Source organism: Cyanistes caeruleus, chromosome 8, assembly GCF_971803275.1.
Source record: "Cyanistes caeruleus chromosome 8, bCyaCae1.hap1.1, whole genome shotgun sequence".
In the NCBI taxonomy this organism is placed as follows: domain Eukaryota; kingdom Metazoa; phylum Chordata; class Aves; order Passeriformes; family Paridae; genus Cyanistes; species Cyanistes caeruleus.
The window spans coordinates 13786994-13813827 of NC_141708.1; the positions used below are offsets into that span (position 1 = coordinate 13786994).

The window sequence follows — 26834 nt, forward strand, 5'->3', positions numbered from 1 at the left end:
ATGCCTCAGCTCTGGGTGCTACACCGTGGGCTCACCTGGGTCAACCTGCCCTCACCTGCCCAGCTGCCCTCCCCAGCCATCACATCATGCAGCATTTTTGCATACAGGAAAAGTGCTGCCAGCCCCAAGGCTCTCAGGGGTCCACAGAACAAGGGGGTGACACCTGTACCCTGTAGCACCCCCAACCTCAGCCCTGTCAGGGGAAAGGATAGCCTGGTGACACCCCTCACTGCAGATGTCAACTCAACCCCTGCTACCTATCTACTCTGAAGATACAGGCTCATCCTGCTCTCACCCTCTGCTGCATCAGCCCTGTTTTATGAGCATGGCTTTCTGAATATCCCAAATAATGCTGGCACAGGGCACCTCAGGTTCTGGAAGGAGATTGGCATAGTCCCCAAGGAGGCTGGCCCGCTATTGGTCCCGTCCTTCCTTTGCTCCCCCCAGGACATCTCCATGCTGCTCAGCTGCTCCTGCCCTGTTCCCAGGCAGGATTACACTGCCCCCACTGCTCCCCAGGGAATGTGCCCATCACCTGGATGTCCAGGCAGGCCTCGAGCTCTGGCTTGGGGACTGGGCCATTTCTCAGCAACCCTGTACTTTACCCTTGCTGGGATTTCTGCTTTCCACAGCACGGCAGGGAGCCAGCAGGCAGAGGCAGGCCAGCATCATCCAGGGAGCACAGTGAGCCCTGTGCCCACACCCTTACCAGGACATCAGGGACATGAGGGGACCCCTGTCTGCCTTGCCTGCATCAGCCGGGCTCCATGCTCAGATATAAGTGATCAGGACAACTTCAAACCGAAAAGTCATTTTATTGGTACCATACATGACTCATAAATGGCACGAACTATGGAGGGAAGGAAGAAAAAAAAAAAAGGAAAAAAAATTAAAAAAAAAAAAAAGAAGAAACAAAAAGGCATTACAGTGTGCCCATGGCAGTGAGGGCTCTGAACCCTCCACAGCAGCCGTGCGGCATGGCGTGGAAAATCGTACCTTAATTGTGACACAGAGCCCCCCCCTCCCTGCCCTGTCACACCAGGCTCCCACCCTGGGACCCCACCCCTACCTGCAGAGGGGCTGTGGGGACCCCCATGCCTGGGGGTCTGAGGGGCCGAGCCCTCCACCTCCGGCCTGCCCATGGAGGGGCCCAGGAGCCAACACAGGCATCTCTCCAGGGATCTTCAGCTTGAGATCACACCAGGGTTGACTCAAGGCTCTGTCTCCCTGCCCAAGCACAGGGACAGCAGAAGGAGAGGACACACAAGGTGCACCTCCTGCAGTCTCACCCATGAGTGGGCAAGGCACAGGGTGCTAGTAGCATCCCTGCAGCAGCCAGAGTCCCCAGGCACAGGCAGGCCCTCAGTGACACCTGCCAGCCCCATGGGGCACCAGGACTGTGGGACCCCCAGCAGGGAACTGGGGGGGTGTCTGACAGAGAGAATGGAGTGCACCCCTCATTCCCCCAAACTTCAGGGCTGCTCCGCCTGCCCCAGGCTCCCTTACACACGCAGACAGACACACAAACCTCTCGCGCACACACTCTTACACACACTGATACCCCCACTAGGGCAGTCCCCCCCACAGCAGCACTTGCTGCAGCCCCACCACGGGGCATGCCAGGGGGTTCCCACGGGCAGCCTGGACTCTCATCTTCCCCCAAAACCCCACTCCAAGGCTGCTGGGGTGAACTGGTTAGTTAGCACAAACACCCTCCCGCGGCACCTCCCATATTCTTCTTGGAAAAAGCCTTGGAAGGGATTATTTTTTTTCTCTTTTTCTTTTTTTTAAACCAAAAAAAAACCCCAAAAAATTATTATTTTTCTCATCGTTTCCCCTAACATCAATGGAGGCACCTGCTCTAGTGATAACACATTGAAAGAACAGTATCGTACACACTGTCTACAGCGCGGAAATGTACAAGCACGAGGTACACGAACCCGAGGGGGGGAGCGGGGACAACAGCACACAAGATTTACATTGAGAAGGGAGGCAGGGGACTGGCCCCCCCCGGCCTCTGGAGGGATTAGAAAGGAAGTCTGCAAAGTCTCTCCTTGGTTTGAAGCTCTCTGAACTGGATATAAAACGAGACTTCCAAGAGAAGAAGCCTGTACAAAAGTCAGGACAGGGTGAAAAGGCTCAGGACAGGACGGGGGGGTTGGGCAAGGGGGCTGAGGGGGTATTTTCCCATTTTTTTTTTTCTTTCTTTTTTTTAAACTTACAATTTAATAATATTATTTTTTTTTTCTTAAAAAAAGACAAAAGTAGGAGGTACCAGGAGCCAGGGGTTGCAAAGGGGCCCCAGGCAGATTCACACAGGTTGGAGGGAAACAGAGGGGCTGCAGGCAGGGAACAAGGGCACCGGCTGCTCCGGCAGAGCCACAGGTCCTCCGTGCCCCCCCAGCCCCCCACCACACCCTTCCTATATACAAGAGTCCCCCCATGGCTGTGCTGCGCGCTCTCGCTCTGGGGAGCGAGGGGAAGGGAAAGGTGCAGGAGAGTGGGAAAATGCGATGGGGCCCTACCCTCAACACCATCCCAGCACTGAAGGATCTGACCCTGGCTGGAAGAAGCTCTGTGGCAGAGCCCGAGGCACAGGGAAGGCTTTCCATCACTGCCTCTCCCAACCAGCCCCATGTTGGACTAGGGATGTGCAACCCCACTGCAAGTGGCTGCTCAGCAAACACCAGCCACAGGGCCCAGGGAGGAGGAGGGTCTCTGCGCTGTTCCAGACCCAACACATGGCATGTGGTAATGCCAGCCGCTGCCAACACCTCCCCACTAATTCCCCCTCACTCAGCTAGGAGGGGTTGGGCATGTTGGGACAGGGATGAGAAGATCTCTGGGCAAGAAGCAGAAAGGAAGAGCGAAGGGGGAATAATGAAGCTACGGCCCCGGAAACCCACCCCTGCCCTGGGGTCCGTCAGGGAGGCAGGCGTGGGGGTGCGGGGAGGCGGCGGGGGTGACGTCTGGGGGCTGCCTGCCTGGCGTGCACCCCGGGCCGTGCACCCCATCATCCATGTGGTGCTGATCCGCCCCCGGTACCTCGCCGCTTCCCAGTCACTCTCCGTTGAAAATGTACAGGTAGATTGGTTGGGACTGAGTCCACGGGGCGGCAGGGGGGCCGTTACTGCGACGCCTGTGACGTGGGGTTCTCTGACTTACTCTCCTGGCTGGAGGGCGGTTTGCTGTTCCAGGGGCTGTTGGCCCCCAGCGCCGGCGAGTTGTTGAAGCTGTCCTCGTCATCGATGCCGTTGGCGGCGTCAAACTGCGTGTTCTCCAGCCGGGTGATGAGCCGCTCGTCCTCGTCCCCAAACTCCCCCCCCATCAGCGTGGGCTCGCCTACCACCATCACATCCTGAAAGGGGAGACGGTCCCGAAACATAATCGAGGTGGGGGGAGCCTGGGCTGCTAGACCCCCCCCCCCTCATCAGCACAGCCCCTTTCCCCAGCTGTAGGGTGACTTCCTCATCTCCACTGCAGAACCCAAGCTTGGGCACTGAGTGAGGCAAACACATCCTCACTCCTTTGCAGGAGAGCAAAGGGATTCAGGGAAAGTAGCTGGGACACCCCCTCCTTCTTTTCCCCATCACATGGGAAGAACTGTGGTGGCTCAGATAGGCACTCCCTGGGGGTCTCCCCCTAGCAGCTCCCAGGGGCAGGGGCAGAGAACCCTACCCTCCAGCCCTGAGGAGGAAGAGAGAATGGAAACGGGATGCTTACAGGTACCTGACTGGACAGGGCAAAGGTGCTGGCTGGGCTCTTCTTCTTGCTGTTGCTGTTGTTGGTGTTTCCCCCACCGGAGCTCATGGTGCTGCCCCCCGACATCTTCCTTTTCCGACGCTTGCTGGGCTGCTGCCGTGCTGGCTCAGCTGGTGGAGGATGGAGACACGTGGACGGTGGATGGAGACATGGTCAGTCCCAACAAGAGGAAGCTGGTGCCCCCAGGCCCTTTTATGCAAACCCTACTTCTTCAAGGACCACGCTCCCCCTCCAGGCTGTATCACCACCCTCCTGACCTCCACAGCTCTGCTGTCCTCCCAGACCACAGGACAAGCGAGGGGGCAGGAACATTTCCATCTCTGCTTTGCTTTCCACAAGCAGCCGGCAGCTCCCAGGCAGGGAGCACTGGCTGCCTGCAGCCCTCCTCTGCCCCACTGGGAAGGCAGATCATCATAGAAAGAAGCCAAATGCCTGGTTCACCACCCCCAGCCTCATGAAACAAGGCCAAGAACAGCTCTGGGGCTGAGAGAAGCCTGCACCAAGGGCAGGGCCTGAGCAGGCAGTCCCAGAGACCCCCAGACAGCACAGCAGGCAGTGTGAGACTCACCAGGTGGAGCAACCATCCGCTGCCACTTCTGGAAGAGGCAAGTCTTGAGGCAGTCCCGGGGACTGAGGCTGTAGGTCTTGTGCCGTGACATGAGCTCCTGCATTGGTTCTAGGATTACACAGAGCTGCAGAGAGCAGACAGATGCTGGGTTAGACTGCAATGCTCTGAGCCCAGCAAAAAGGAGACCGCATAACCCTAACCCTAACACCTCTACAGGCAGGTATCTGTGCTGCAATGACCCAAGCCACGCTGTGAGCTTGTGGGATCCACTGCCCCACAGCTCTCTACAGCCCCTCTGCATGATCCCTTTTGCAAAGCTGGCCTTGCAGCCTACCCACACTCCATGACAGCCAGACATCAGGCAGCTGACAGCACAAGACATGGCAGAGCTGCAACCCACCTCTTCTTGCACACTTACTCGGAGGTAGTTGAGTGTGGAGTTTGAGAGCCCACAGCGTGTGATGTTCTTGGATAACTGGTCCAGCATTTGGGGATCCTGTGCCTAGGAGTGAGAGGGACAGAAGGCTCAGCTGCATCCCATCCAGGCTGGGAACAGCCCTCCCATGCCCCAGCCTGCAATATGGGACTGGGTTGAAGTATCCCAACCTGCAGAGCAGCCTGAGGAGCTCAGCAGCCTGGTGTCATTCATTCCCAGGGGAGCTCCTGGAGCTGTACTCACATGCATGGCAAGGATGCTGCGGGGAATAAGTTCTCGATGCTGGCGGATGCTGAAATGCCACGTCTTTATCCTCATCATGTCATCAAACATGAACTCCAGGTAGAGCCGCCCCTCCACACATACCTGGGCAGGCAGGGCACAGGGTCAGGCACAGGCTGCCCCAGCTTCCCACAGCCAAGATCCCCTGGGAACCCACTGCTGCACACTGGAACACTCTCATAGTGGCTTGCCTCTGCCTCTCTGGAGTCTCAGCAGAAGCCATATGAGCCCAAAATGCACAGCTTCGTGGGACTGTAGCCACCAAGGGAGCACAAAAAACCAAAGCAGGAGGGGCAGCAGAAGCTGCAGGTGCAGGCAGTACCTGGGTGAACATGGGCTTGCCGTGCTGGGTGACCATGGTGCACTGGTCACAGTCCAGTGAGACGAAGTTGTTGTGGAAGGACTCCTTGGGGTGCTTGAGCACGTAGTAGAGCTCTGTGGCTCCCCCTTCAAAGATGCTGCGGAAGTAACGGGGAATCAAAGTCCGGCCAATCGCTGCAGCAGGAGGAGGAGGAGGAAAATAAGGTCAGTAAACCCAGCTCATCCAGATGTTCCTTGGAATGTACATGAAGAGGGTTCCCCCATACTTTCTAGCTGGAAACAGCTGAGCTCTGACACCCTACCCACATGCCCCTGAGCACACAACTGTCTCCTGCTGGGGGGCAATGCCCATAGGAAGGAGGACTCAAGCTGGTACTCACTGTATCTCTTTGGTCCATCCTCCAAGCAGAAAGTGATTGTTAACATGGCGTCATCCTCAAAGAACTCTGTGGTGAAGGCATCCCACCACAGATTATCACATTCCTGGGGATGACAGAAAGATGCTAAGTTATGGGGAGGAGAGACAGACAGACACAGGGTGCCAGGCACAGTGCTCAACCCATGCTCAACCCACGGAGGACTGCGCTCCGAGCCGAGTGCTGAGAGATGGGGGTGATAAGCCCTGTCCCACGGCCACGTGTGGGATAAGGCAGTGGGGGCCCCCACTGCCAAAACAGTGCCCCAGCCAACCCTCACCCTCCCAGCTGCCTACCTCTGTCCAGTTCTGCAGCCGCTTGTTGAGCTCAAATATCCTGTAGTCAGTCTGGTTCCCATACGGCGTGTGCCTCCTGCCCAGAGAGCACAGCAAACCATCAGAGGAGAAGGCAGCTACTGGGTGTGGAGGGGTCCTGAGCCCACAGGGGGAACACATACAGACCCTCCAGGGCTGGAAGGGTCTGAGCAATCCACCCACAAGTCCCAGCCAGCCAGCATGCTGGCCCTGCTGAGGCACCCCCACCACAGTCATGAGCTCCCCACAAGCAGGGACCACATCAGCCCCCTATGCTTACCCGATTCCAGGCTCCAGGTACGTCGGTGGGTACATAGGAGTAGGTCTAGCAGTGGAAAGAGATGCAGGCACGTCAGTGCTAGCAGGGATGTCCCTGCTCACCACAGCTCCTTGTTCCCTGGCTACAGCAGGCAGTCAGGCTCACTGGAGGTGAGACCCTTCCCACAGTGCAGACTGTACTCTGGCTGCCAGTATCTGACAGGCCCATGGGGCAACCTGTAGCCCAAAACTGGGCTCTGATCCCACATCATTGCCTACTCCACCCCTAGGACCTAGCCAACTGCTCCTTGGGGACATACCCAGCTCCTCTGCAGCAGTGACTGGCAAGTTGCCAGGCAAGACACATGTTGAAAAAGGGGCTGCTTTGGCAGGAGCTGGGAGGGCTCCCTGTCATTCCAGGGGCTTGGCCAGGGAAAGGGCTTGGCCTGACAGAGCTCAGGACCTGGAGGCTTCCTTCATTCCAAATATCACTCATTCTCAACCCACTATCAACTGTGCCTGCTCCAATTCCCTCTTTGCTCTTGTGCTAACTGAACTCCATGCTCTGCAGTCTCTGTTTGCTGATGGGAAGCATAACACAGAGACCCTGGGGTGCAAACTGCAGAGTGTCCTCGACACTGCAGATCCCTCCCTGGGCCCCAGCTCACCCCACATCTCGATCCAGCATGGTGCCTGGGTGGAAGGGGGGGAAGGCGTTGCCGTTCGGGGGCTCCTTTGGCGAGTACAGCTTGAATGACTTAGAGGAACAGCCTGGAGAGAGAGAGAGAGAGAGAGAGAGAGGGGACATGGGTCAGTCGGGAGCACTCTGCAAGGAGAGACACCCTGCTGCTGCTGCTGCTGGGAGGAGGGAGAGGAAGGAGGAGGAAGGAGGAGGGAGGAAGAGGGGAAGAGGGAGGAGGAGGGAGGAGGAGGAGGAGGAGGAAGAAGAAGGATGCAGTCAAGCCTCCAACAGCACAGCCCCATCCCTCCTCCCTCCTCTGCTTCCCCCCTGATGTCAGCCTACTCCCTTCATCCCACACACAGCTCCACATCTCCCCCGTGCAGGATGGAACTCACAGGGTCAAGGCTGAGCTCTCAGGATCAGCAGCCAGAGGGGCCCAACCCTATCTCAAGGGTTTTTCACTGGTACCCAAAGTTTGTCAGTTCTCAGCTGGCTGGGCTCTGGGGATATGCCCAAGGGGTACAGTCCAGCTGGTGAGCCTGAAGAGGGGCTGGCTGGGCCCTAGCCCTCCCTCCTGCACTGCTCCTAATCCCACTGACCGACCTGGGAATCACACAGGATCTTTTCGCTGACCTTTCTATCGTCATGGTGACGGGTGAATAATCACCCGGAGGGATGGATGGCGGGTCCCCAGGCAGCCACCATCTGCCGCTTGGGCAGGCCAGCGGCCACCCGGATCCAGACAGACAGAGATCCCACACAGCAGCCCGCAGCTGTGATCAAACCACCCCGAAACCTCACCACCCATCACAGCACCAGGGCAAAGGCCAAGGAACATATAGAGGGGCATGGGGTGAGGTGGGGTCTGCAACAGACCACATCACGTGTGAAACCAGCGCACATCCCGAAAGCAACCTGGGCGTCCCCAGACCTGCCAAAAGGAGACATTAGGAATGCAGGGCAGAGCCAGCCCTATCCAGGCTCCTTAGGGGCAGCTAGGCTCCCACACTCAGCAGCCCGCTCCCACCACGAGGGCAGGTTCCCGGGAGCAGTGGCTGGCAGCACCGCTCCCGAGCCCCGCGGGAGCCCCGGCACGCCCCGCGGCTGGCAGGACCCGGCACGCTGCGCCAGGATGCTGCTGAGGCACGCGGCTCCCTCCCGGCAGGCAGGCGGGCAGACGGGCTGACCTGGATGGGGCGCAGCAGCGGGCGAGCTGCCAGGCAGCTCCGGCTCCACCGGCTCGGCCGGCCCTGCCGCGCACAGACACGTCTCTCCCCGTCCCGCCGCAGGCAGGGGCCCCGCAGCCGGCCGTGCAGGGCTACGGCTGCAGCCGGGGCCGAGGCGGCATCCCCATCGGCCCCCGCCCGCACACAGCCCTGGGACGGGCGCTCCCCGACGCCCACGAGCTGCTGGGATTGCCAGCCGGTACTGCAGAAAGCAAACCCAGCAGCGGAGGGAAGCGTCCCAGAGGCGCCAGACGCACCACTGCCCCTCTGGGCTTCACTCCACAGCCAGGCTGAGCAGAAGGGTGCAGGGACAGGACCGGAGTAGCAGCTCGACCGGAATGGGTACAGAAGAGGAGCAAAAACCACCGGAGTCAAGCCTCCAGACAGGGGCCCAAGATGTCCAGCTTGTTGCAACAAAGAGCTCATTAGCCAACAGAGGTGAACAACCAAGGCGTCACCTTCACCCCTGCCGAGCCATCTGGGACCCCAAGTCAGCAGTCACAGAGACCGCACACACTGCTGAGCAAGGGCTGGTCAAAAATAGAGGGGGTCACTTTCCAAGCATTAAATCCAGCTAGGAACAGGGAAATACGTGTTTTACCTCTTGATTTTCTTAGGGCCTTTTTACCGTATTTCCCCACAGCAGCTGAACCCAGCCTCACTCCAGCACCCACCAGGATCTACCATTCCTGTGCAGCTGGAGCCAGCCCAGCCACTCAGCCGTGGCTCACTGTTCCCACTCCTGCCCGCCTGCAGTGAGGATAAGTGGGACATGGCACAATTTCTCATATGGCTGCTAACAATGTCAGCCCCTTGCTCTTACTGGATGTTTTCATAGATAAAGAAATTTCTTAGTACGGAGATCACTGCTGGTCAGTTTCTGCTGGAGAGGAGTTTTTGCTTTCTGCTTCACCCACATCAACTTGTGCCTAACAGACGTAATAATTCAGCCCAAACTGTACTAAAACACAGCATTTCTATTTCCTCCATTCTGTTGTTATACAGCGTGACACTGAAGCACGTTCAATGCATAGCAAACTTCCCAAAACTCCCAAACTTCTGTTGAAAACAAGCTGATTAATTAGGCAGCACTGGCATTCATTGGCTGGAGCACTGGTTGTTTCTGGTCATCATGTCCTGAGGGGCAAAAAAAAAATCAGACCCAGCAGGTCTCATCCTTCAATTCTTTGTTTTTATTCATGGATGAGACATGGGCGGACTAAATTCCCAAGGCTTCTTGCTTTCCTCAATCCCCATCTTGTTTCTCAGGGTGCAGGAAGGTCTCCTGCAGTGGTGAGACCAGGGAGACACATAACTCTCCATCCATTGTGCTTCTCATGCTCTTCCCTAGCTCCCTGCTGCTGGAGGTGGGACAACAGATGAGCCGGGCCATCATTTCTCAAGCCTCCATTTCCAACCTGGGCCTTTCCCAGCAGGTTAATATGGACACACCCTGCTTTTGGAGCTCCACTGAGTGACCTATGTCAGGATCAAGAGTCTGTTATGAGACCTCAGCAAGACTGGCATCCTGACCAAGTATTATTTTTAACAAAGCCTAAAACATGTCATTGGATTAAGTGGTTTGAAGTAACACTAACACCACCTTAGGATTTGATACAAGCTGTCCAAATTCTACATTCACCTACATACATTCTACATTCTACGTACATACACACTACTCACATTACATGAAATGACACAATTACTTTACAGCAGCAGGAACACCAGCTTTTACTCGCACACAGGTCATGCTGCCTGGTCTGGGACATCCCTCCATCACCACCTCTTTCCTCCACACTGCCCCAGCTGCCTGCAAGCCCTGTCCAGCCAGGTGCAGTGACACAGACATACAGGATGTGGCCCTTCCCAAGCCAAGCCCAGAGCCCGGCCCTCTTTGGTGTTTCTGCATGCCACTGCCCTGCCTCCTGCCTTGAGCACAAGATCTGGGCAGGCTTGGTGATGCAAGCAGGTTTGGAGCAAACAGGTATGCTGCTTGGTGGCTGAGCATGCAATGCCCCTGTGGAACATGAGGCAACAGAGATGCTTCCTGTGGCTGCTTACGGTGCTGGGCCAGCGACACAAAAACATCCAGCAAGGAAAAAAATCAGGCTGACGCTGCAGCTGGTGAGCTACCAGCCCAGACAGGTCTGGGCGAACAGCGCAGTGCTCGTGGCCAGGTGGGCGGCTCCATGACTCCTCAGTATGGAGGGTGTGGGAGAAGGGGACCCCGTGAAGGCATCCCACAGCTCAGCATCCTTGGCTCAGGCCAGGTCCACAGACCTGCTGAAAAATCGTGGGCAAGAGAACAGCTCCAGGTGGGCGGCCGCCCAGGGAACAGAAGGCAGGTGCTCTGCCCATGATTCGTGTACAGCCCAGCACTGCCCAACCCTCCACATGCCTTCTCCTCTGCTCTCCCTGCTTGCCAACTATCAGCCCTATGGGGAAAGCTCTTCCTCTGTGGGGAAAGCACCATCCAGTGGGTTTGCTGGAGCAGGAATCATTCACATCCTAGCCAAGCTCACAGAGCTGAGGGACATCAGATTTCCCAAGGCACCAAAAGCATGGTGGATGCCACACAGCCAGGAGACAGCAGGGTACTGTGAACTGAGAACAGCACCATGGAGCTGCCTGCCTGGGCAGGGAACATGGATAGCAGAGAGAAAAGCCCCTGTCTGAACTCCCAGAACTTCAGCTCACCATCAAAGAGCAAAGAACTGCTGAGGACAAAGGCAAAGCAGCATCAACATCTTGTTCCTCCTATACCTGTGGCCGCTGGCAGGAATTGGTGCCCCCCTACCAGACAGGAGCCACCCCTGTCTGGGCAGCCAGTGCGCTCGCTGTGCAAGGCAGCAAAGCACACCAACAAGGCTAAAAACATAAATGATAAAAAAAAAAAATGAAGAAGTGGGGCTTGAAAGGGGCCGCAGGGTTACAGCCGAGCCGGGGAGTGTGCTGCTCCTCCCAGCAGCCCGGGAAGAAGAGAGGCCAGGCTTCGCTAGAGGCAGCCGGTGCTTCCCGGCATGCCCCGTGCCTGCTTCCTGCCTGCCTAACCAGGCTTTAAAGTGTAAATAGCGGCATTGTTTCGCAGGGCTGCCTCCGTGGGGTGTGGGAGTCCTGATAGCAGGAAGAAATACATCTTCCCAGGCCAGTCCCGCTGGCATGAGGGTGCTATCTGGGACTGGGTGCAGGGCAGCGTCTCAAATAATTCACGTGGTTTTGCCCAGTGATAGTGTCCGGGAAGTTGGCAGGGCTGGGAGGCAAACACAGAGCATTCAGAGCGACTGGGACAGGCAGAGGCACATGCAGCAGTCCATGCTCTGACCCCACAAGCATGCCTTCACCTTCTCCTTTTCTTTGGAATAGAGGGGATTGAGAAAGGCCAGTTGCAAACTCCGACGCTGTTGTTAAGCCCGCAGGAACTCAGGGGGAACCCACCAAGACATGGCCTGAGACATTATCAGTGACAGTATCAACTTGCAGAAATCCCATTTGCTTTAGAAACGCGGAACTGAGGAAGTTGAAGCTTCCACGAGGGTGGGCTCTCCAGGGAAGAAGAGATACTACTTTTGGAGGAGACCACGTGCCATGGACTCAGTGGCATCCAGAGGCTGACCCCAGCCAGGACACTGCCTGGCCCTGACCCGTCCGAAGGCAAAACCCACATTGCCGCCTGCCCGGCTGCATGCAGAGATTACTCTCTCACTTTTTTCAAGCTGAACATCCAAGCCATCCACAGACCTTATCTGTACCACAAGCTGCCTCTCTGCCCACACCACACCACATGGCTGTGCATGGTGTCCCAGCCCCAGGTCACATCCTGCAATATTAGTGCAAAAGTCCCCCACAGCAGCACACAAAGCATCTGAACTCAAGGGTGCTCTTCTCTGCAGATCGGGTCACAAATTTAGGGGGACAGCCAGAGAAGGGATAATTAGCCGCAGCTAATGATTACAAAGTGGAAATCTTGATGTAGGCTGCAAAGCAGTGCTATCTGAAAGCACCAGGTGAGGAGAACCTGGGTGGGATGTGGATTTGCAGGTCAGGGCTCAGCGTAGCCCCACAGCCACACCTCTGCCAGGGTCCAGGGTCTCCCAGGAAGGCATCCTCTGGAGCTGGACATTTGGCTGGAGCCCCAGGGAACTGCACTGCCCTGCAGTACCTAAGGAAGCAGGAGTCTCCCCTTTCCCATTTTGTTCCTCAGATGATTCAGACATGTAGACGGGGAATTCTCCAGGAGGGAAAAAGGGAGAAAAGCACACCCTGCCAATTGCAAAACAGCCAGAAAATTGAATCACGTCCAAGGCTGCAAGCCCCAGATGCAATCCCACAGATAACCCAGTTTCAGCTCCACTACTATCAACTTACCATGAGGCAGTCATTTCCTGCAACTCTCAGGGAAATATCCCACTGTCCCTAATTACTCCTTTCAGTTCACTGTCTCAAAGATGATCCATAATCAAACACTGTCGGTTTCAGCCTCAGGAATGCACCTTTCACATTTTCAGACACTTTCCCTCTCTCCCAGACCCATTCACCCTGGGGCCCTGCCACCCTGCAGCGACCAGGCTCACATCCCTCCTGCAGCCCGCATCCGTGCAGCACTGGCAAACAAACGAACAATGTCTAGGAACCATGGGGCTGGGAAAAAAAACCCTGTCAGCATACCTAGAATAAAAGCCTCCTGACAAACTAGGATTTTCATCATCAAAGGTTTTCTAGGCTCTGCGGCAACACAAAAAAATTCAGTTATAGCTAACCATGCCGATGGCCTTGCAGAACGTGAAGACAACATCCCTGCTCACGGCTGCTTGCCTGCCATGCCCATGGTGGAGCAAAACTACACAGCCCCGCACGATATTGTGGGGTCGTCGCTCAGGGACAAGATCTGCCCGGGAGAGCTGGAGCAGAGAGCCACAAGTGCAGGGAAGTGGCAGCAAGAGGCTGAGGTCTGTCCTTACACTTGGAGAGGGGGATCCACAGCGATCCCCCAGGCCGGCAGGACCCCCAGAGCCGCTGCCTCGGAGCGCAGGAGGCTGTCAGCCCCCACGTGGCGCATGGAGATTTGCGATCCCGGGATGCAATGCTCCCCTCGCTCCCTGCCGCTGCCAGCGCCGCCGAGAGCTGCACGCTGGGACGCGTAGTCTCCGGAGACAGCGGCCCCGCCGCCGGCCGCCCTGCTCCATGTTGCCTCCTAGGTGGAGCCCCGCAGCTCTGGCAGCCGGCCAGACACAGCTCCGGAGGGGGGAAAAAAAGCTGGATAACTCCCGCCGCGGGCATCCAGCTGGCCTGGCTGGGGCAGAGTGCGCCCGGGGGCAAACCATGGCTGGCGTGCAGCACCTGCCACAAGGTATGGACCGCTCACAAATGCCCACGGAGAGGAGGGACAGTGCGAGCGTGGCGGGGACCTACTCGGCGCAGCTTACAAAGCACCTCCATTGCTTCTTCGAGCTGCCAGGACAAGCCTCTGCCCTCCTGCTCAGGCAGAACTTCTCTCTTCTCAGTTCTTGGTTAAGAGACAACGTGGGAATGGAGTGGCTGAACGAGGGACAGTGCCAGCAGCACTGGGGACAGGGCAAATGCAGTGGCTGCTAGAATGGCACCGCTGCACTGGCAGCACGTGCTGCTGCCGCTGTCAGGCCTTTGGACAACCAGTGCAGGATGGGCCAAAACCCCAGGAAGCAAAAGGAAAGGGTATGGTCAAGCACACCTCCCTGGTGCTCCTGAAGGCATGAGGAACCCAGTCCCAGGGAAACCCTCTTGCCCCAGCATCCCTGATTGCAGTTCCACACGAAACAACAGCAACCCACGGGGCAGCAAACCTCACTGTGGCAAGCATCACAACCCACAAACACACACACATGGAGCAAACAGCAGCAGGAGCACTCTGTCCCCAGATCACTCAGAGGACGGGCGGTTTCTAAGGGAGAAGGCCAGGAGAAGTGCTATCCTGCTCTGCCACCACACAGGACTTTAGGTTCATACTGTTAATGCAGATGTCAAGATCACACCAGTGCAGAGCTGCAAGCAAACGAAAGAAGGCATGCTAAGAGAGACCACTCTGGGCCAAGCACTGCTGCCACCCTTCCAGCCATGGAACAGAGGAGTCTTGGAGCTGGACTGATCCATACCCTCTCCTCCTACATCCTGAGGGGCTGGGCAAGCTCAGGGCTGCCAGCTATCACTGCTCTCTGAGAAGCTGAAAGAGGCTTCAGGTCTCCAGCCTGAGGCACCTTTGCTTCAACTGAACTGTGGCTTTTTACTACCCTTTCCCTATTTTACATGGATTGTAACCTGCTCCTGGCAAGGGGAAAAGTCATCAAATTACAGCAAAACCTTTGTGTCACCAAACCTGCCAGCACCAGCTTGTCCCCCTTGGATCACAAGTTTTCCTCTCTGAAGCAACACAAGTTATGTGTCATTCTGCTCAGCACTACTCAGTCTTTAAGGGATGCTCAGATCACAAACCTGGGCTTTCTACAGCATCAGGAGTGGAAAGACCACATTCAGTTCTACTTCAGTGAAAACCGTAATTCCCCCCAATGAGAACACTCCAAAACTTAAGGCTTTAAATGTTTAAAGGAACAAGGACACTGATATTTACCCAGAAACAGAAGCAGTAAGAGCTGGTACCTGACCAGCACTGGAATCACTACTCAGACAAGGTGCTGAAAAAGCATGTGGAGAGCAACTGGGGAAGACCCTGGGACGAGGTGTTTGCTCTCACACCTGCCTGGCCCAGTCTCGAGCAGGCTCAGACCCTCCTGGTGAGAAGAAAGCAGGTGATGGTTTGCAGTGTGAGGTAAGAGCACACTGTGAGTCCCCAGAAGGTGACTCCCTGATAGACCCCACAGCCTTGGAACCCTTTGCTCACACCTCACCCTGGGAGTGGTTGACACCTCCAGTTTTGGCTCCTGCTTCGGCAATGGCTTTGGCTAGGGATGGCAGTTGCTCAGCAGGTTCCTGCCATGGTGCCTGGCTTCTGCCAGCTAAGGCTGCAGTGATGGGACTGGGGGCTGCCCAAGCCAAGGGAGCCCCCGTAGTGCTGATCACCCATCCCAAGCAGCAGGCTGGCAGGGACTACTAGGCCAGCCACCCGAGATCAGGGCAGCCTACTACAGCAGGCTCTGCCGAAGGGGCTCCAGGAAAACACCCGCCTAGCTAAGACACTCCTCCACAGCTCTGGCATGCATGCTGACTCCTAAACTGGACCTGCTGAGTCTTTCCCACTCCTGAGGATGCTGTGCTCACCCTCAGCTTGGTCCCCACTTCTATGAGGCCCAGGTCAAGCCACTGCTTTGTCTGCCAAGGAGGATGAGCCCCCTGTGCCCATGGCCCCCTAAGACTGGACACCCGGCAAGGCAGCTTTTGAAAGATCTGTAGGCCTCATGTGTTTGCACCCCTTGGACCTTTTATTCCCTTTCAGGCACCCGTGGGAGACTGGCAGGACCCTTTGAGCTCCGAACAAGGATGAAGTTGCAACAAGCAGTGAGGAACAGAGGGAGAGCAGCCTCCAGAGCTGTGTACTGGCCCCATAAACCCCATGACAGCGCACACAGGGGGACCAGGAGGGCGTGGGGCAGCTGTCAAGGGGCTTCGGCAGGGGAAGGAACCCGGAGAAGAACAAAGGGAGCCGTGGGCTGGGATGGAGCAGGGCACAGCAGGGCATGGGGTCTGCTGGCAGCACCCCACCAGGCTGGGGGTGCCGCTCCAAAAGCCAGTACGTGGTGGAAAGAAAGGGGAACCAGGGGAGGGGAGAAACATCACAGGCAGGGAGGGGGAGGACAGACATGGGAGCTGAAGGGGAGGGAGCGAGCGAGCTGAGGGGCCAAGGATGCACTGAGCAGCTGGGGAGGGATGAGGAACAGGAGAACTGGGTAAGGATGGAGAGGGGAGCCGAGGAGGGAAAGGGGAGCTGGGGACAGGGAGAGCCGGGCCGGGGGAGCAGAGGGCGGGCAGGGGGCTGCCGCGGGGACCCCGGGCCGTACGGGGGCCCGCTGGGGAGCGGCGGCGCGGTGCGGCCGCGCACAACTTCGCAGACGCGGGGGCGGCGCAGGCGGGACCCCGGCCCTCACCTCCGCCGCCCGAGCGGGGCCGCCACCGAGGTGGGGGGGACCGGGAAACTTCCGCGGGGGGAAGGGGGGCGCGGGGGGGCGGGGTGACTCACGGCGCGGCGGCGGGCGGGGGTCCGGCGGCGGCGCGGCGGCGGCGGGCGGGCGGCGCGGGGCCGCCGCGGGGCGGGGCGGGCGGGGCGCGGGGCGGGGCGGGGGCGCTTCCTTTGTCTGCGCCGCGGCCGGGACCACAATGGCTGCGGCGGCGGCGGGGCCCGCTCCCCCCGCACCGGCTCCCCCGCCCCGCGCCGCCCGGGGGCCCACGGGCCAGGGGTGACGCCCGAAAAGGGGTCCCCGGAGAACTGCCCCCCCCACACCCGCCCAGCGCCGGTACAGGCGCTCCCCGGGATGGGGATGCGGGAGCCGCGCGTCCCGCTGAGGAGCTCGGCACCAGCTGGGGCGAGGATTCTTTCCCTACTGCGAAAGTTTGAATAAAAATAGACCTTTTCCCTAGCTTGGTTTCGGGGTGTCTGAAGTTTTTTCAGTTGTTTTTTTTTTTAATTTTTTTTCTTTTTCAAACTTGTTTCCCTTTCGCCCGGTTTCGGAGAAAAGAAAAATACAACTGGTTGTTTTGGGAGGGGGAGGACAAATAAAATGTTCCAGTTTGCAATTGCCATCATACCCCAAGGGTATCCTTTCCTTGATAAAGCTGCAACCTCTTCCAGTTCGGAGATTTTACAAAAATTTCCATTATGAAAATTTCCCTTACCAAAAAAAAATAAAAAAAATACAATTTTTCAGCTTCTGCTCCTGCCCTGGCAAGTGAGACTGGCATAGACCTCTGCTGCCAGCCCAGTCGGCAAGCCCATGGGCTCAGTGCATATGCACGCACACACACACACACGTGCTGGTACAGCTCACCCTACACACATGGGCTGCTGTTCACGCCGATGGGCTGGCATGCACTTGCACGTCTTCCCAAACGCCTCCCGGCACAGCTCCGGCTGGGTGTGCACCCATGCCTGGGGCACGCACACCCTCCCACATCCCCCTACTTGCAGGGCCAGGCCCGCACCTCATCCCCTCCCCAAGCCTTGGGGTAATGCAGGAACAACCAGTTGGGTCCTGTAAGCACACTTGCTTCCCCCCCGGCCAGCAGAGCAGATATGGTGGGTGCAAAACCTCATCAATGAGGTTTTGGGGGTGTCCTCCCCTCTATGCTTGTGCACCCCAAAAGCCCTGCTCCCTGAAGACTGGCAGTAGCTCCCCGCTCCCCAACCATGTTGCTGTCTCGGACCATCACTGAAGAGGGACAGGCAGCATCCTCTCACTCCTGTCCCCCGGACTGAGTGAGGTTCCAACCCTATCCTGCTCCACATCACACCATCATGATTTCCCCTTCCTCTTGCAGGCTATCCTGCAGTATCATTTTCCACAGGCACATGGCTACATAGACCAAAACTCCCAGGTCTACAGAGAGGAAAAACTCAACTGTAAAGCTAAAAACCTCTGTGACACCCTGCTCTGTGAAAGACACATGCAGCTGGAGCTACCCATGCTGTCAGTGCCTTGATAACTGGACACAGGGATGCTGTGAGTGCCCCAGCATGCTGCCCCTTCACTGCCTGTCCTCCTGCCAGCCCAAATCTTGTGGCACTGTATGAAACGGGGCTGCAGCTGACACCCACCATCATTAGGCTAAAAAGTGCTGGCTGCAACGCTGGTTACAGCTACGGGATGGCACAGCCCTCCTGGCCAAGACAGGCCATTAAACACAGTCCACCTGCACCCCATTCCCACTCCAAGGCACAAAGATGCACGAGGCACAACCACCCACCAGCACTCAACACACTACACTTTTACTGCAAAATAGTGAAAAAAGGTTCATTTTGTCCCTGTATTAGAGACTCCTAGCACCAGTGCCATGGCCAGGGGATCAGAGAGCAGTCCCCATTCATCCCCAGGCCCCATGGCCCAGCCCAGTACATCCACAGCAAACATGCCTGGAGCAATTTATCCCGGGGCTCAGCAGCCCTCCGGGACTGTTCACGTGTCCCTGCTCAGCTCTGACGACAGCGCTGGACTGGTCCACGTGGCTGCAGCAGCCCCAGCTGTTTATGGTTATAGCCGAGTTAATAATTAAATAGATGCTGGATGGAGAGCAGAAGGGCTGGGATGCAGCTGGGAAGCGTGTGTGGCAGCAATGGTGTGGGGGAGCCCCTTCCTCACGATCTGCTCATACCCACACTGTGAGGGGAGCCAAGGACTACCCAGTTTTTGTGGTAGGGCACTCCATCCCCCAGATCGCAGCCTCCACTCTCCCCCTAGCAAGGGCCCCATGCCTGCCTTGCCTCCCCAAAGTCTAGCCCTGATCCAACACTCAGTACAGGTCTCAGCCCAGGGAACTGGCAGGAGCTCGGGTGCAGGAGCAAGCACAGGGATACAACCCAGACAAATGGATGGGAAGAGCCCAGTGAGGATACCGGGATCCCCACTGTAGCCAGGGGATGCCCAGGTCTCTCTGATCCCTGTGGTCACAGCTTGCTGTGCCCACAGAGTGTGTGTGAGGGAACCCAGGCAAGCAGGGCAGGAGGCAGGGCATGCTCACACTGACACCCGGCCAGGGCCCTGGCTAGCGCAGGCATAGAGCAGGGACGCGGACACACGCTTACATAAAAAATAATAAAAATCTGCTAGCTCTGCAAACAGCACAGCCTGCACCAGGAGACGGACTGGCCTGGCACTTCCAAACCTCATGGACTTGTCCAAGTAGCAGCCTGGGCACCGTCGCACACACGCAGATGCAGCCTGAAGCAGTGCAGCACAGCATGCATCCTGGAGCTCCCCTTTCCAGAACACAACAGCCAACTCCTCAAAGCCTACCATCCTTCAAACAGAAATATGCTTTGTTTCCCTGTTTCTCAAGGAGAGGCTTCTCTCCCCACTAGAGCTATGCATGACCAGATAAAAAGGGAGTTCTGGGGCAGGAGGGGCCCCCATTTTTGGCTGGAGAAGCCAGAGCTCCATCTCTCCAGAGAAGGTTTGGGGGAGGCTGGAAACTACATGGTGAGTCATGCCAGGCAGGCAGCAGATCCTGGGGGCTCCTGGGATTAACCCTTCAAAACCAGAACCACTTCCAGACACCTAGAGGCAGAAAGAAAGCCTAGGGGCTGGGGAAAGGCTGCCAGAGCAGGATGGGAAGTTACAGGGTCACATCTTGAGCATCCTGCACGGGACAGAGAAATCAATCTGAGTATGTGAGCAGTGGACAAACAGCAACCAAATGCATGCATTGGTGCCCATCCCCTCCAAAATAAGAGCACGTGGAGAAAGGTTACAGTGGGATGCAGGACCCCAGAGTGCATGAGGTTCATATGGGGTGTCCACCCTCACACCCTTGTTCTGGTGTGGTGGGTCAGCCTCATCAGTACTGAATGGGCTGCCCACAGGCTCCAAGGGGAAGGTGCAGTCCACAAGCAAGCTTTGGCAGGTCCTGCTGGAAGGGGGCTTCCCCATGGCACCAGTACCAGAGAAATGCCCCCCAGCATTCCTGTGCTGTCCCTGAGACGTCGCAGTGCACGTCCTGTAAGAGCTCAGCCCCAGCATGGCCACCCACAGCAGTGATCCCCAGTTCCTCTGCAGAAACCCAGAGCTAGGCTGCCAGAGCTGCAGGGTTTTAAGGCTCCTCCAGAGCCTCCAGGTGGATTCTCTCATGTTACAAGAATGGTTCGTTTTACAGCCCCTTTCCTGGCCTGGGAACCCACAGCAGGGAGGGGGTGACATGCAGCATTGCTGCACAGCCGCAGCATCCTATGCCTACCCTCTATCCCCCAAGAAGACCATCTACCCTCCAAGGAACAGGCACTGCTGCTTCAAAGAGAAGCCAAAGCAAAATCCTTAACACCCAGCCCTGCAGCTCCAGGAACTCAGCCCTGGTGGGAGAGCACCCTGGTCCCTGGCTCACTGTTCCCTCTCCATTCCCTCCACTCTTGTCTCCCAAGCCACAGAAGACCCTTGGAATCCTTAAGAGATTTACATAGCCAGGAACTGCCACCCACCAAACCCCCACCCACTCAGGCTTCCATCCCTCCTCCACGTGTCACTGTGCCCTCCCACACTGGAAGCTCCCCTGGGAGAAGGGACAAGACAGTTCACAGGGCCGTGGCTGTACATGGTTGACTGGAAGCAGGTAACTCTCCTCCAGCTGAGCCCACCCCCTGCCACCCCCCCCCCCACAGTGCTGCCGAACACTCCGGAGCAGCTCTCCGAATATAGCAGCATCAAATAGCTCCATCAATAATGCATTGCTTCTGCTTCCTCTCACTGTCGTGTTTTCGTTGCTAACATGCGTGTCCTTCCTGTTAGCGACTGCCTCTTCCCCACCAGCTAGGCCAAGCAGGGACACAGCCACGGTGGGATGTGACGGCAGCTCCCACAGCTCCAGGTCCGATTCCTGTAGGGATTGACACAGAGCCCCATCTACTCCACTCGGGGGCACTCTGGGGGCTCTGGGGGGGAACCCTGCCACCATCCAAGGCTCCTGCTGCGCACGCGCTGGCAGCAGGCAGGGCGACTCGGCATGCCGTGGCTGCCCAAAGGATTTGGCAGGGGCACCAAGCTGGGAGGAGCATAACGACATCTTCCCAGCCTTAGCAGGGAAATGCCCCTCTGCAAGGACTTTTGGCAGCCTGGCACTCCCCATACTCCAACTCCACTCCCCATTCCCAACTCCACGCTGCACCACATCAGGCTCTTCCAACAGCTCTGTGTTGCCATCCCTGGCAGGGAGAGAGCTCCCGCTGCCGTGCTCCTGCCTGCCCCTACCCGCAGCTGCCCCAGGCTCACCCCAGGCCAGTTGGAGCAGGCAGGTCGGGGTGCCTGGACCTGCCCCATGCCCAGCAGAGTTGCGTACCTGCAATGCCACAAACTGCCACGGGTTCCCACTGGGGAGGCAGGAGCTGGTGTGGGCAAAAGCTGACACCCACCGCCCCATAGCTATTCACAATACGCAACCCCTGCCCTGGAAGGGAGACCTCCCAGGCTGCACAAGACCCTGGTTGGAAGAGAATGCATGTAACAGAGCAGATATTGTCACAGCTGGCTGCTGCAGAATGGTCCAGTATCCCAACACCACCAAACGTCCCAGCCTGGCTTGGGCTGCAAGCACTGTGTCCAGCCACTTGGGCTGCACTGCAGAAACCTGGCTGCATGCACAACACCTCTCCCTTGGTGTGTAATAGAGGGCCTGAGGCTCCTGCGGAAAGCAGGGACCCTTCCATCCCCTGCCTGCCCCACCGTGAGAGGGTGTCTCACCATGGGGCCATCCGGGGGCACAGGCACTGTCACCTTGGTGCAGGGTAACCTCTGCTACCTGACTGTGGGTTCTACAAAGCAGGGGCAGAGAGAGATCCTGCAAAAGCGGGGCAGGAGCTACATCCCCCGGGGCCCCCCAAAGGAAGCAGCAGCAGAGGGGTGCGGGCACGGTGTTATCGGTCGCCCTGCGGGCAGGGCGGGTCAGGGCTGGACAGGGGCCAGCGCCTGCCACAGCAGAGATTACGCCTCGGGTTTAACGTTCATCCCAATCCATGACCTGCCCAGGAGAGAAGGGGGCGAGCTGTGCTGCAAGGCTGGTCTGACAGCTCTGGGGACTCTTGAGCCTCACCAGCACCCCTGCTCAGAAAGGACATTCAACAGTGGTGCACAGCCCACTCTCCTGCACCCCCGTGAGCACACAGCAGTGAACCTCCCACAAACCTGCCAGCATCACCCCTGCTGCAGCCACCCCAACCCTGCCCAGCAGAGACCCTGGCAGAGGGGCAGACTGCTGCCACTATCCTTGCTCAGGTGGGGCCCAGAAGCCCCCTGGCAGCCCTGCCTGCTCCCCAGCACCCTTCCCCCGGCACCGGCAGGAAACCACAGCTGCAGCCTGCGGGCAGCTGATAACGGTCACCCAGCCCCATCCTGCCCTGCTGTCCCCACACCCACTGCTCCCCAGGCCCAGGGGTGCACCTCCGCCGTGCACAACGGCAGCCCCAGGGCCCAGTGTCACCCTGCACAGGGCTGGGGGCTCTTGCCGACAGGGCAGCTGGTGCACCAGGACACGCCAAGAGTTGCTGTGCACGGGCACCACGCTCCCAAAGTGTCCCAGCAGGCTCCTGGCACACGACGCAGACCCATGCCTCACGTGTTCTACCAACATGGATATAGCAGGAGAATGCCACAGCAGAGCGGGGGAGGAGAGGGTGGCATGAAATCGAGTGATCTGACATGAAAGGGATGGGCAAGGGACGCTCGAGCTGCTTCGGTTCCTGCCCTGCCTGGGGGCACACAGCCACCTGGCCAGTGCATTCCTAGCAACAAGCCCTCCTGGGTCACAAGGGTACCTCCCTGCCCCGGGGGTCCCATCCCTCAGGGGCACCCCTTCACTCCCCAGGGAGCAGCTTTCACAGCAGTTTGTGTTTGAGTAGGTAACAACATTCCTGAAATAAACTTGGGGCCCAGGGAAAATACACAGTGCTGAACTGACTGGCACTGGTGTGGCACTAACCCAGCCAGGATTCTCCAGGCAAATCCCGGGTGAGCTCACACTGGCCCCAAGGAACGCTGTGATGGTGCCTCACACCAACAACACGACCCCTGAGGAATCCTCTCACTGAGCACCAGACAGCCACAAACCCATCCTGACTTTGCCACAGCGTGCCAGAAGTGGGCAGGCAACACAGCACACATAGTACCCAGCGTCAGGTACCTCACAGTTGAGGGGGACAGGGCGAGAAAATTTTTATCCAAACATGAAGAACATGAAGGAAGCCTGGACTAGAGCACTCTGATACACACGATGAGGCCTCAGGACCCCTACTGCTCCCCTCCTCTCCAACAGGCCCAGGGGTACCCCAAGGTGCCAGGCAGCCCTGGGGGTGGTTTGGGAGCCAGAGCTCGCTCGGGTCAGGGCTGCCTGGCCCCCCCGCCGCGGCACTCAGCCCGCTCGCCGCCATCCCTTTCCCAGCGCATCTGTCGCAGAAGGCATGTGGCACAGCTCGGCCTCGTGACGGTGGGGGATGCACGGCGCCAGCTCGGCAGAAGGGAGGGATACAGCAATGGGCTGTGCCCTGGCTGGACACAGACATCCCAGGACCCCAAGCATGTGTCTTGGGAAGCTCTCCCTCCTGCCAGAGGGGTGCATAGGCTGGTTCTCTGCAAGGTGTCCCAGAGAAGGTGCTGACCTTGGAAAAGTTGCTTTCCTGCCATGAAGCTGGAGCCAGCCCTGCAGGGAGGGAGAACAGCTCCATTCCTCTTTGCTCCCCTCCTCCCCCTCTGCATTGACACCATCACTACAGGGGGAAAAATAATGATAATAACAAAAACAATTAAGAAAGAAAGTGCAGAGCATGCTGGGAGAGTGAGAGGTGCCCCCAGGGGTCAGGGCCCCGCTGGGGTCTGGATGCCAAGACCTGTCTGCCGGCCCTGCTCCAAACTGCCCTGGGCACAGCACCCCCGGCATCAGCACCAGACAGCTGCTGCCTCACCTTGTACCACCTCCACTCTTGAGCCCATTACGCTCTTGATGCTCACCTCTCCACATCTGATGTGGGGAGCAAAGCCCCCCTCAGCCCTCCACTGGCCCCAGCAGCTCCCCACCATCCTCGGGCACAAGAGTGCATCAGGTTCTCAGCAGAGCGGCCTCCCTTCTTCAAAGCTCTTGCAGAGGGGAAGAAAGGAGAAGGGAAATATCTCTGGAGGGGTGCGAGAGGAGTTGCAGTGGGGCAGTATGCACCCCCAGGGATGGCAAGAAGTACATCATCCCTCTGGGAGGCCACAACTTGGATGGGGGGTAGCCAAACCACCGCCCCCCGGCAGCAGCTCCCAAGCAGGAAACTCCTCCAAGTTAATGCAGCCCTGAAGAGCAGCCTGGGCAGAGCGGCTCATTAAATGTTTCTGGCTGGCGGGAGGCCAGCGGCAGAGCTTGTTTTTTCTATATTCCGATAAACAGTCCGGGGAGGGGAAGGGGGAGGGGGGCGCAGGCTCTGGATGTGCCACCCAGCCCCGGCGGGGGAGCGGGGGGAAGAGGCGGGGGGCACACGAACATTGCACTGCAGCCTCGTGTCCTCCCTGCCCTGGGGCAGGGGCGGCGCGGAGGGGACGTAACATAATGAAGCCATCCACAGGGATACTGCCAGGTGAGCCCGGCTCCCCATCACCGCACCGAGGGAGGACCCCCCCTCACTGCACCCACCAACACGCCGATGACATTCCCAGTGGCGTGGGGCCAGCTCCTGGGGAATACAACGGGGCCCCACCGTCGGCCGTCACACGGCCTTCGCCCGGCCGAGGCGGGACCCCCGCCAAGGCTGGGGTGTCGGGAGGGGTGTCGTGCCCCCGGTGCGGGGTGCCTGCGGGGCGGGTGCTGTGGTTGCTCGGCCTGGCTCGCAGGGAGGTTCACGTGACTTTCTGCTTGAGGAAGCAGCGCTCTGGCAGCTTCCAGTGGGAGATGGAGGAGGAGGAGGAGGATGGGGGAAGGGGCCGCCTGCCTTCATAGAAACACGGCGGCGAGGCGCAGGCAGCGGAGGGGCGGGGGGCGCCTCGCAGGGGCACCCCTTCCCCACCCCGCTTATCCAGCTGCAAACCCCTCGGCAGAGGCGGCTCTGGGGGAGGCGCGGGGACCGTGCCTCCAGCAGCCCCCCAACATGGGATTCTGGCTTGGCAGGAGGTTGTCTCGGGACCATAGGGATGCTGCCACGGGAGCTGGGTTGAGGAACATCCCTGCTCCTCAGGGAAATGGCAGAACCCCCTCCCCAGGGCCCCCCAAACTGGTCTGCTGGCCAGCGCCAAAGGGACCTGGTGCTGGACAAGGTTCCAGCAGCCCTCGGAGACCCCTGCCCTGCCTTGTTCCTGGCACAGCAATGTTCTGCACGCAGCAGCAGGCGATGCAGCCAGGCCAGCTGCCCAAAACCTGCCCCCAAGCCCAGGCGTGCAGATGAGTATCCCTGCGGCAGCACCCTCCCAGGTGCTGAGACCTCACCAACTCATCACACCTCTGATGTAGTCCCGCAGCCTTGCTAGCCCGCAGGCTCCAGAATTAGGAAGATGCTCTCCAGCAGACAGCCCACAATGGCCATGGTGGGGGGCCGTACAGCATCCATGTCCACCAGCAGCATTGCCAAGCCTCTGCAGGGACACTGCCTCACACTCACACAGGGAGCTGTGGCACTCCACAAATCTATTACCCTGGCCACAGGGGCACATCGGGGTGAGTGAATGCACCTGCATGCCTGCTCAATGCCCCTGCAGCACACTGCCTGTGGGGTCTCCGTTCCGGGCTGGTACCAGCAACCATGTGCTATTCGGTCCCAGACTTCTTAGTCCAACAGATTTCAGTATTTATGCCACAGGAACCCCAACATCCATGCCATGGAGTCCTAGCCTCACAACCATGTCCCAGCATCCACGCCACAGAGTCCCAGCCTCACAGCTAGACTCCAGGACCCATGCCATGGGCTTCCAATCCCACAATCAGACCCAAGCATCCATGCTCTAGGGACTCCAGCTCTTCAGCTGGATTCCAACAGTCCATACCATGGGGATCCCATCCTCACAGCTGGACCATAGTGATAGCCATACCATAGCGACTAGGACTCAGGTCCCCACACCTTGCTTATCACAAGCACCATGGCCAAACCTCAGCACCTACACTGAAAAGTCCCCTGTGTTGTAGCCAGCTCCCAGCAGCCATGTCCCAGGAACCCAGCCCCATAACCAAGCCCCAGCACCAATGCCACAGAGACCCCAGCACCAACGACATGAAGACCTCAGCCCCACAGCCAGATCCCAGCACCAATGCCACGCAGTCCCAGAGACCAATACCATGGAGAACCATACCCATGGCTGGACTCCAGCACCAATGCCATTGAGACCTCAGTATTAATGCCACAGAGACACCAAGCACCAATGCCATGGAGACCCCAATACCAATGCCACAGAGACACCAAACACCAATGCCACGCAGACTCCAACACCAATGCTCTGGAGGCACCAAGCAACAATGCCATAGAGACCCCCAGTCCTGTGCTGGAGATCCCAGCCCCAAAGCAGGACGGCAACATCAATGCAGTGGGGACCCCAGCGCCCATTCTTGGGGGACGCAGCCTCACAGCCGGACCCCAACACCAATACCATGGGACCCGAGCCCCACAGCCAGACCCCGACACCACTGGGAACCCCCACCCCTTAAGTGGCCTCCAGCTCCCCACCCAGCCCCGGTGTCGCGGGGACCCCAGCCCCAGGGGGAGCCCCCGCGCCGCGCCCCGTGCCCGCGGCACTCACCAGGGCATGCACAGCCCACTGACATCTTCACATGCCTGGCCCGGCCGGGGGTCGCTGCGCGCTGCCCGGGCCGCGGGGGTCTCGCATGGGCGGCGCGCCGCGGGCTCCGGCGCGGCGGGCGGCGGGTAGCGCCGCGGCCAGAGGCGGGCGGGCGGGCGCGCCGCGAACCGGCGGAGCAGCGGCGGCAGCGGCAGCAGGAGC

At 58.5% G+C, this 26834-nt stretch overlaps 1 protein-coding gene across 4 annotated transcripts; it reads right to left on the reverse strand.

The window, feature by feature from the left end:
• Positions 1-1751: 1751 nt before the first annotated feature.
• On the reverse strand, positions 1752-26783 carry LDB1 (LIM domain binding 1). 4 transcript variants are annotated; one of them, XM_086901235.1, is made up of 11 exons: positions 26634-26778; positions 7026-7128; positions 6380-6424; positions 6082-6157; positions 5750-5852; positions 5371-5543; positions 5010-5132; positions 4749-4832; positions 4331-4454; positions 3724-3872; positions 1752-3358 (listed from the first exon to the last, which is right to left on the reverse strand). In XM_086901235.1, the coding sequence occupies exons 1-11, from the start codon at positions 26656-26658 to the stop codon at positions 3128-3130; spliced, it is 1236 nt and encodes a 411-aa protein (XP_086757361.1). In that variant the 5' UTR covers positions 26659-26778; the 3' UTR covers positions 1752-3127. The 4 variants fall into 4 exon arrangements, with proteins under 4 accessions (XP_086757361.1, XP_086757363.1, XP_086757362.1 ...); XM_086901237.1 differs by lacking the exon at positions 26634-26778 and adding an exon at positions 23886-24257 and having other exon boundaries at positions 3730-3872; XM_086901236.1 differs by lacking the exon at positions 26634-26778 and adding an exon at positions 23886-24257.
• Positions 26784-26834: the final 51 nt, after the last annotated feature.

Bases quoted from the DNA above. Each gene is read 5' to 3' on its own strand.
- LDB1 (XM_086901235.1), bottom strand. From the start codon at position 26,658: ATGTCAGTGGGCTGTGCATGCCCTG. The intron at 6,425-7,025 runs GTGAGCTGGGGC...TTCCACTGCTAG, and splicing joins ATGCTGGATCGAGATGTGGG to ACCTACTCCTATGTACCCAC. The intron at 4,833-5,009 runs GTGAGTACAGCT...TCTCACTCCTAG, and splicing joins GCAGCATCCTTGCCATGCAT to GCACAGGATCCCCAAATGCT.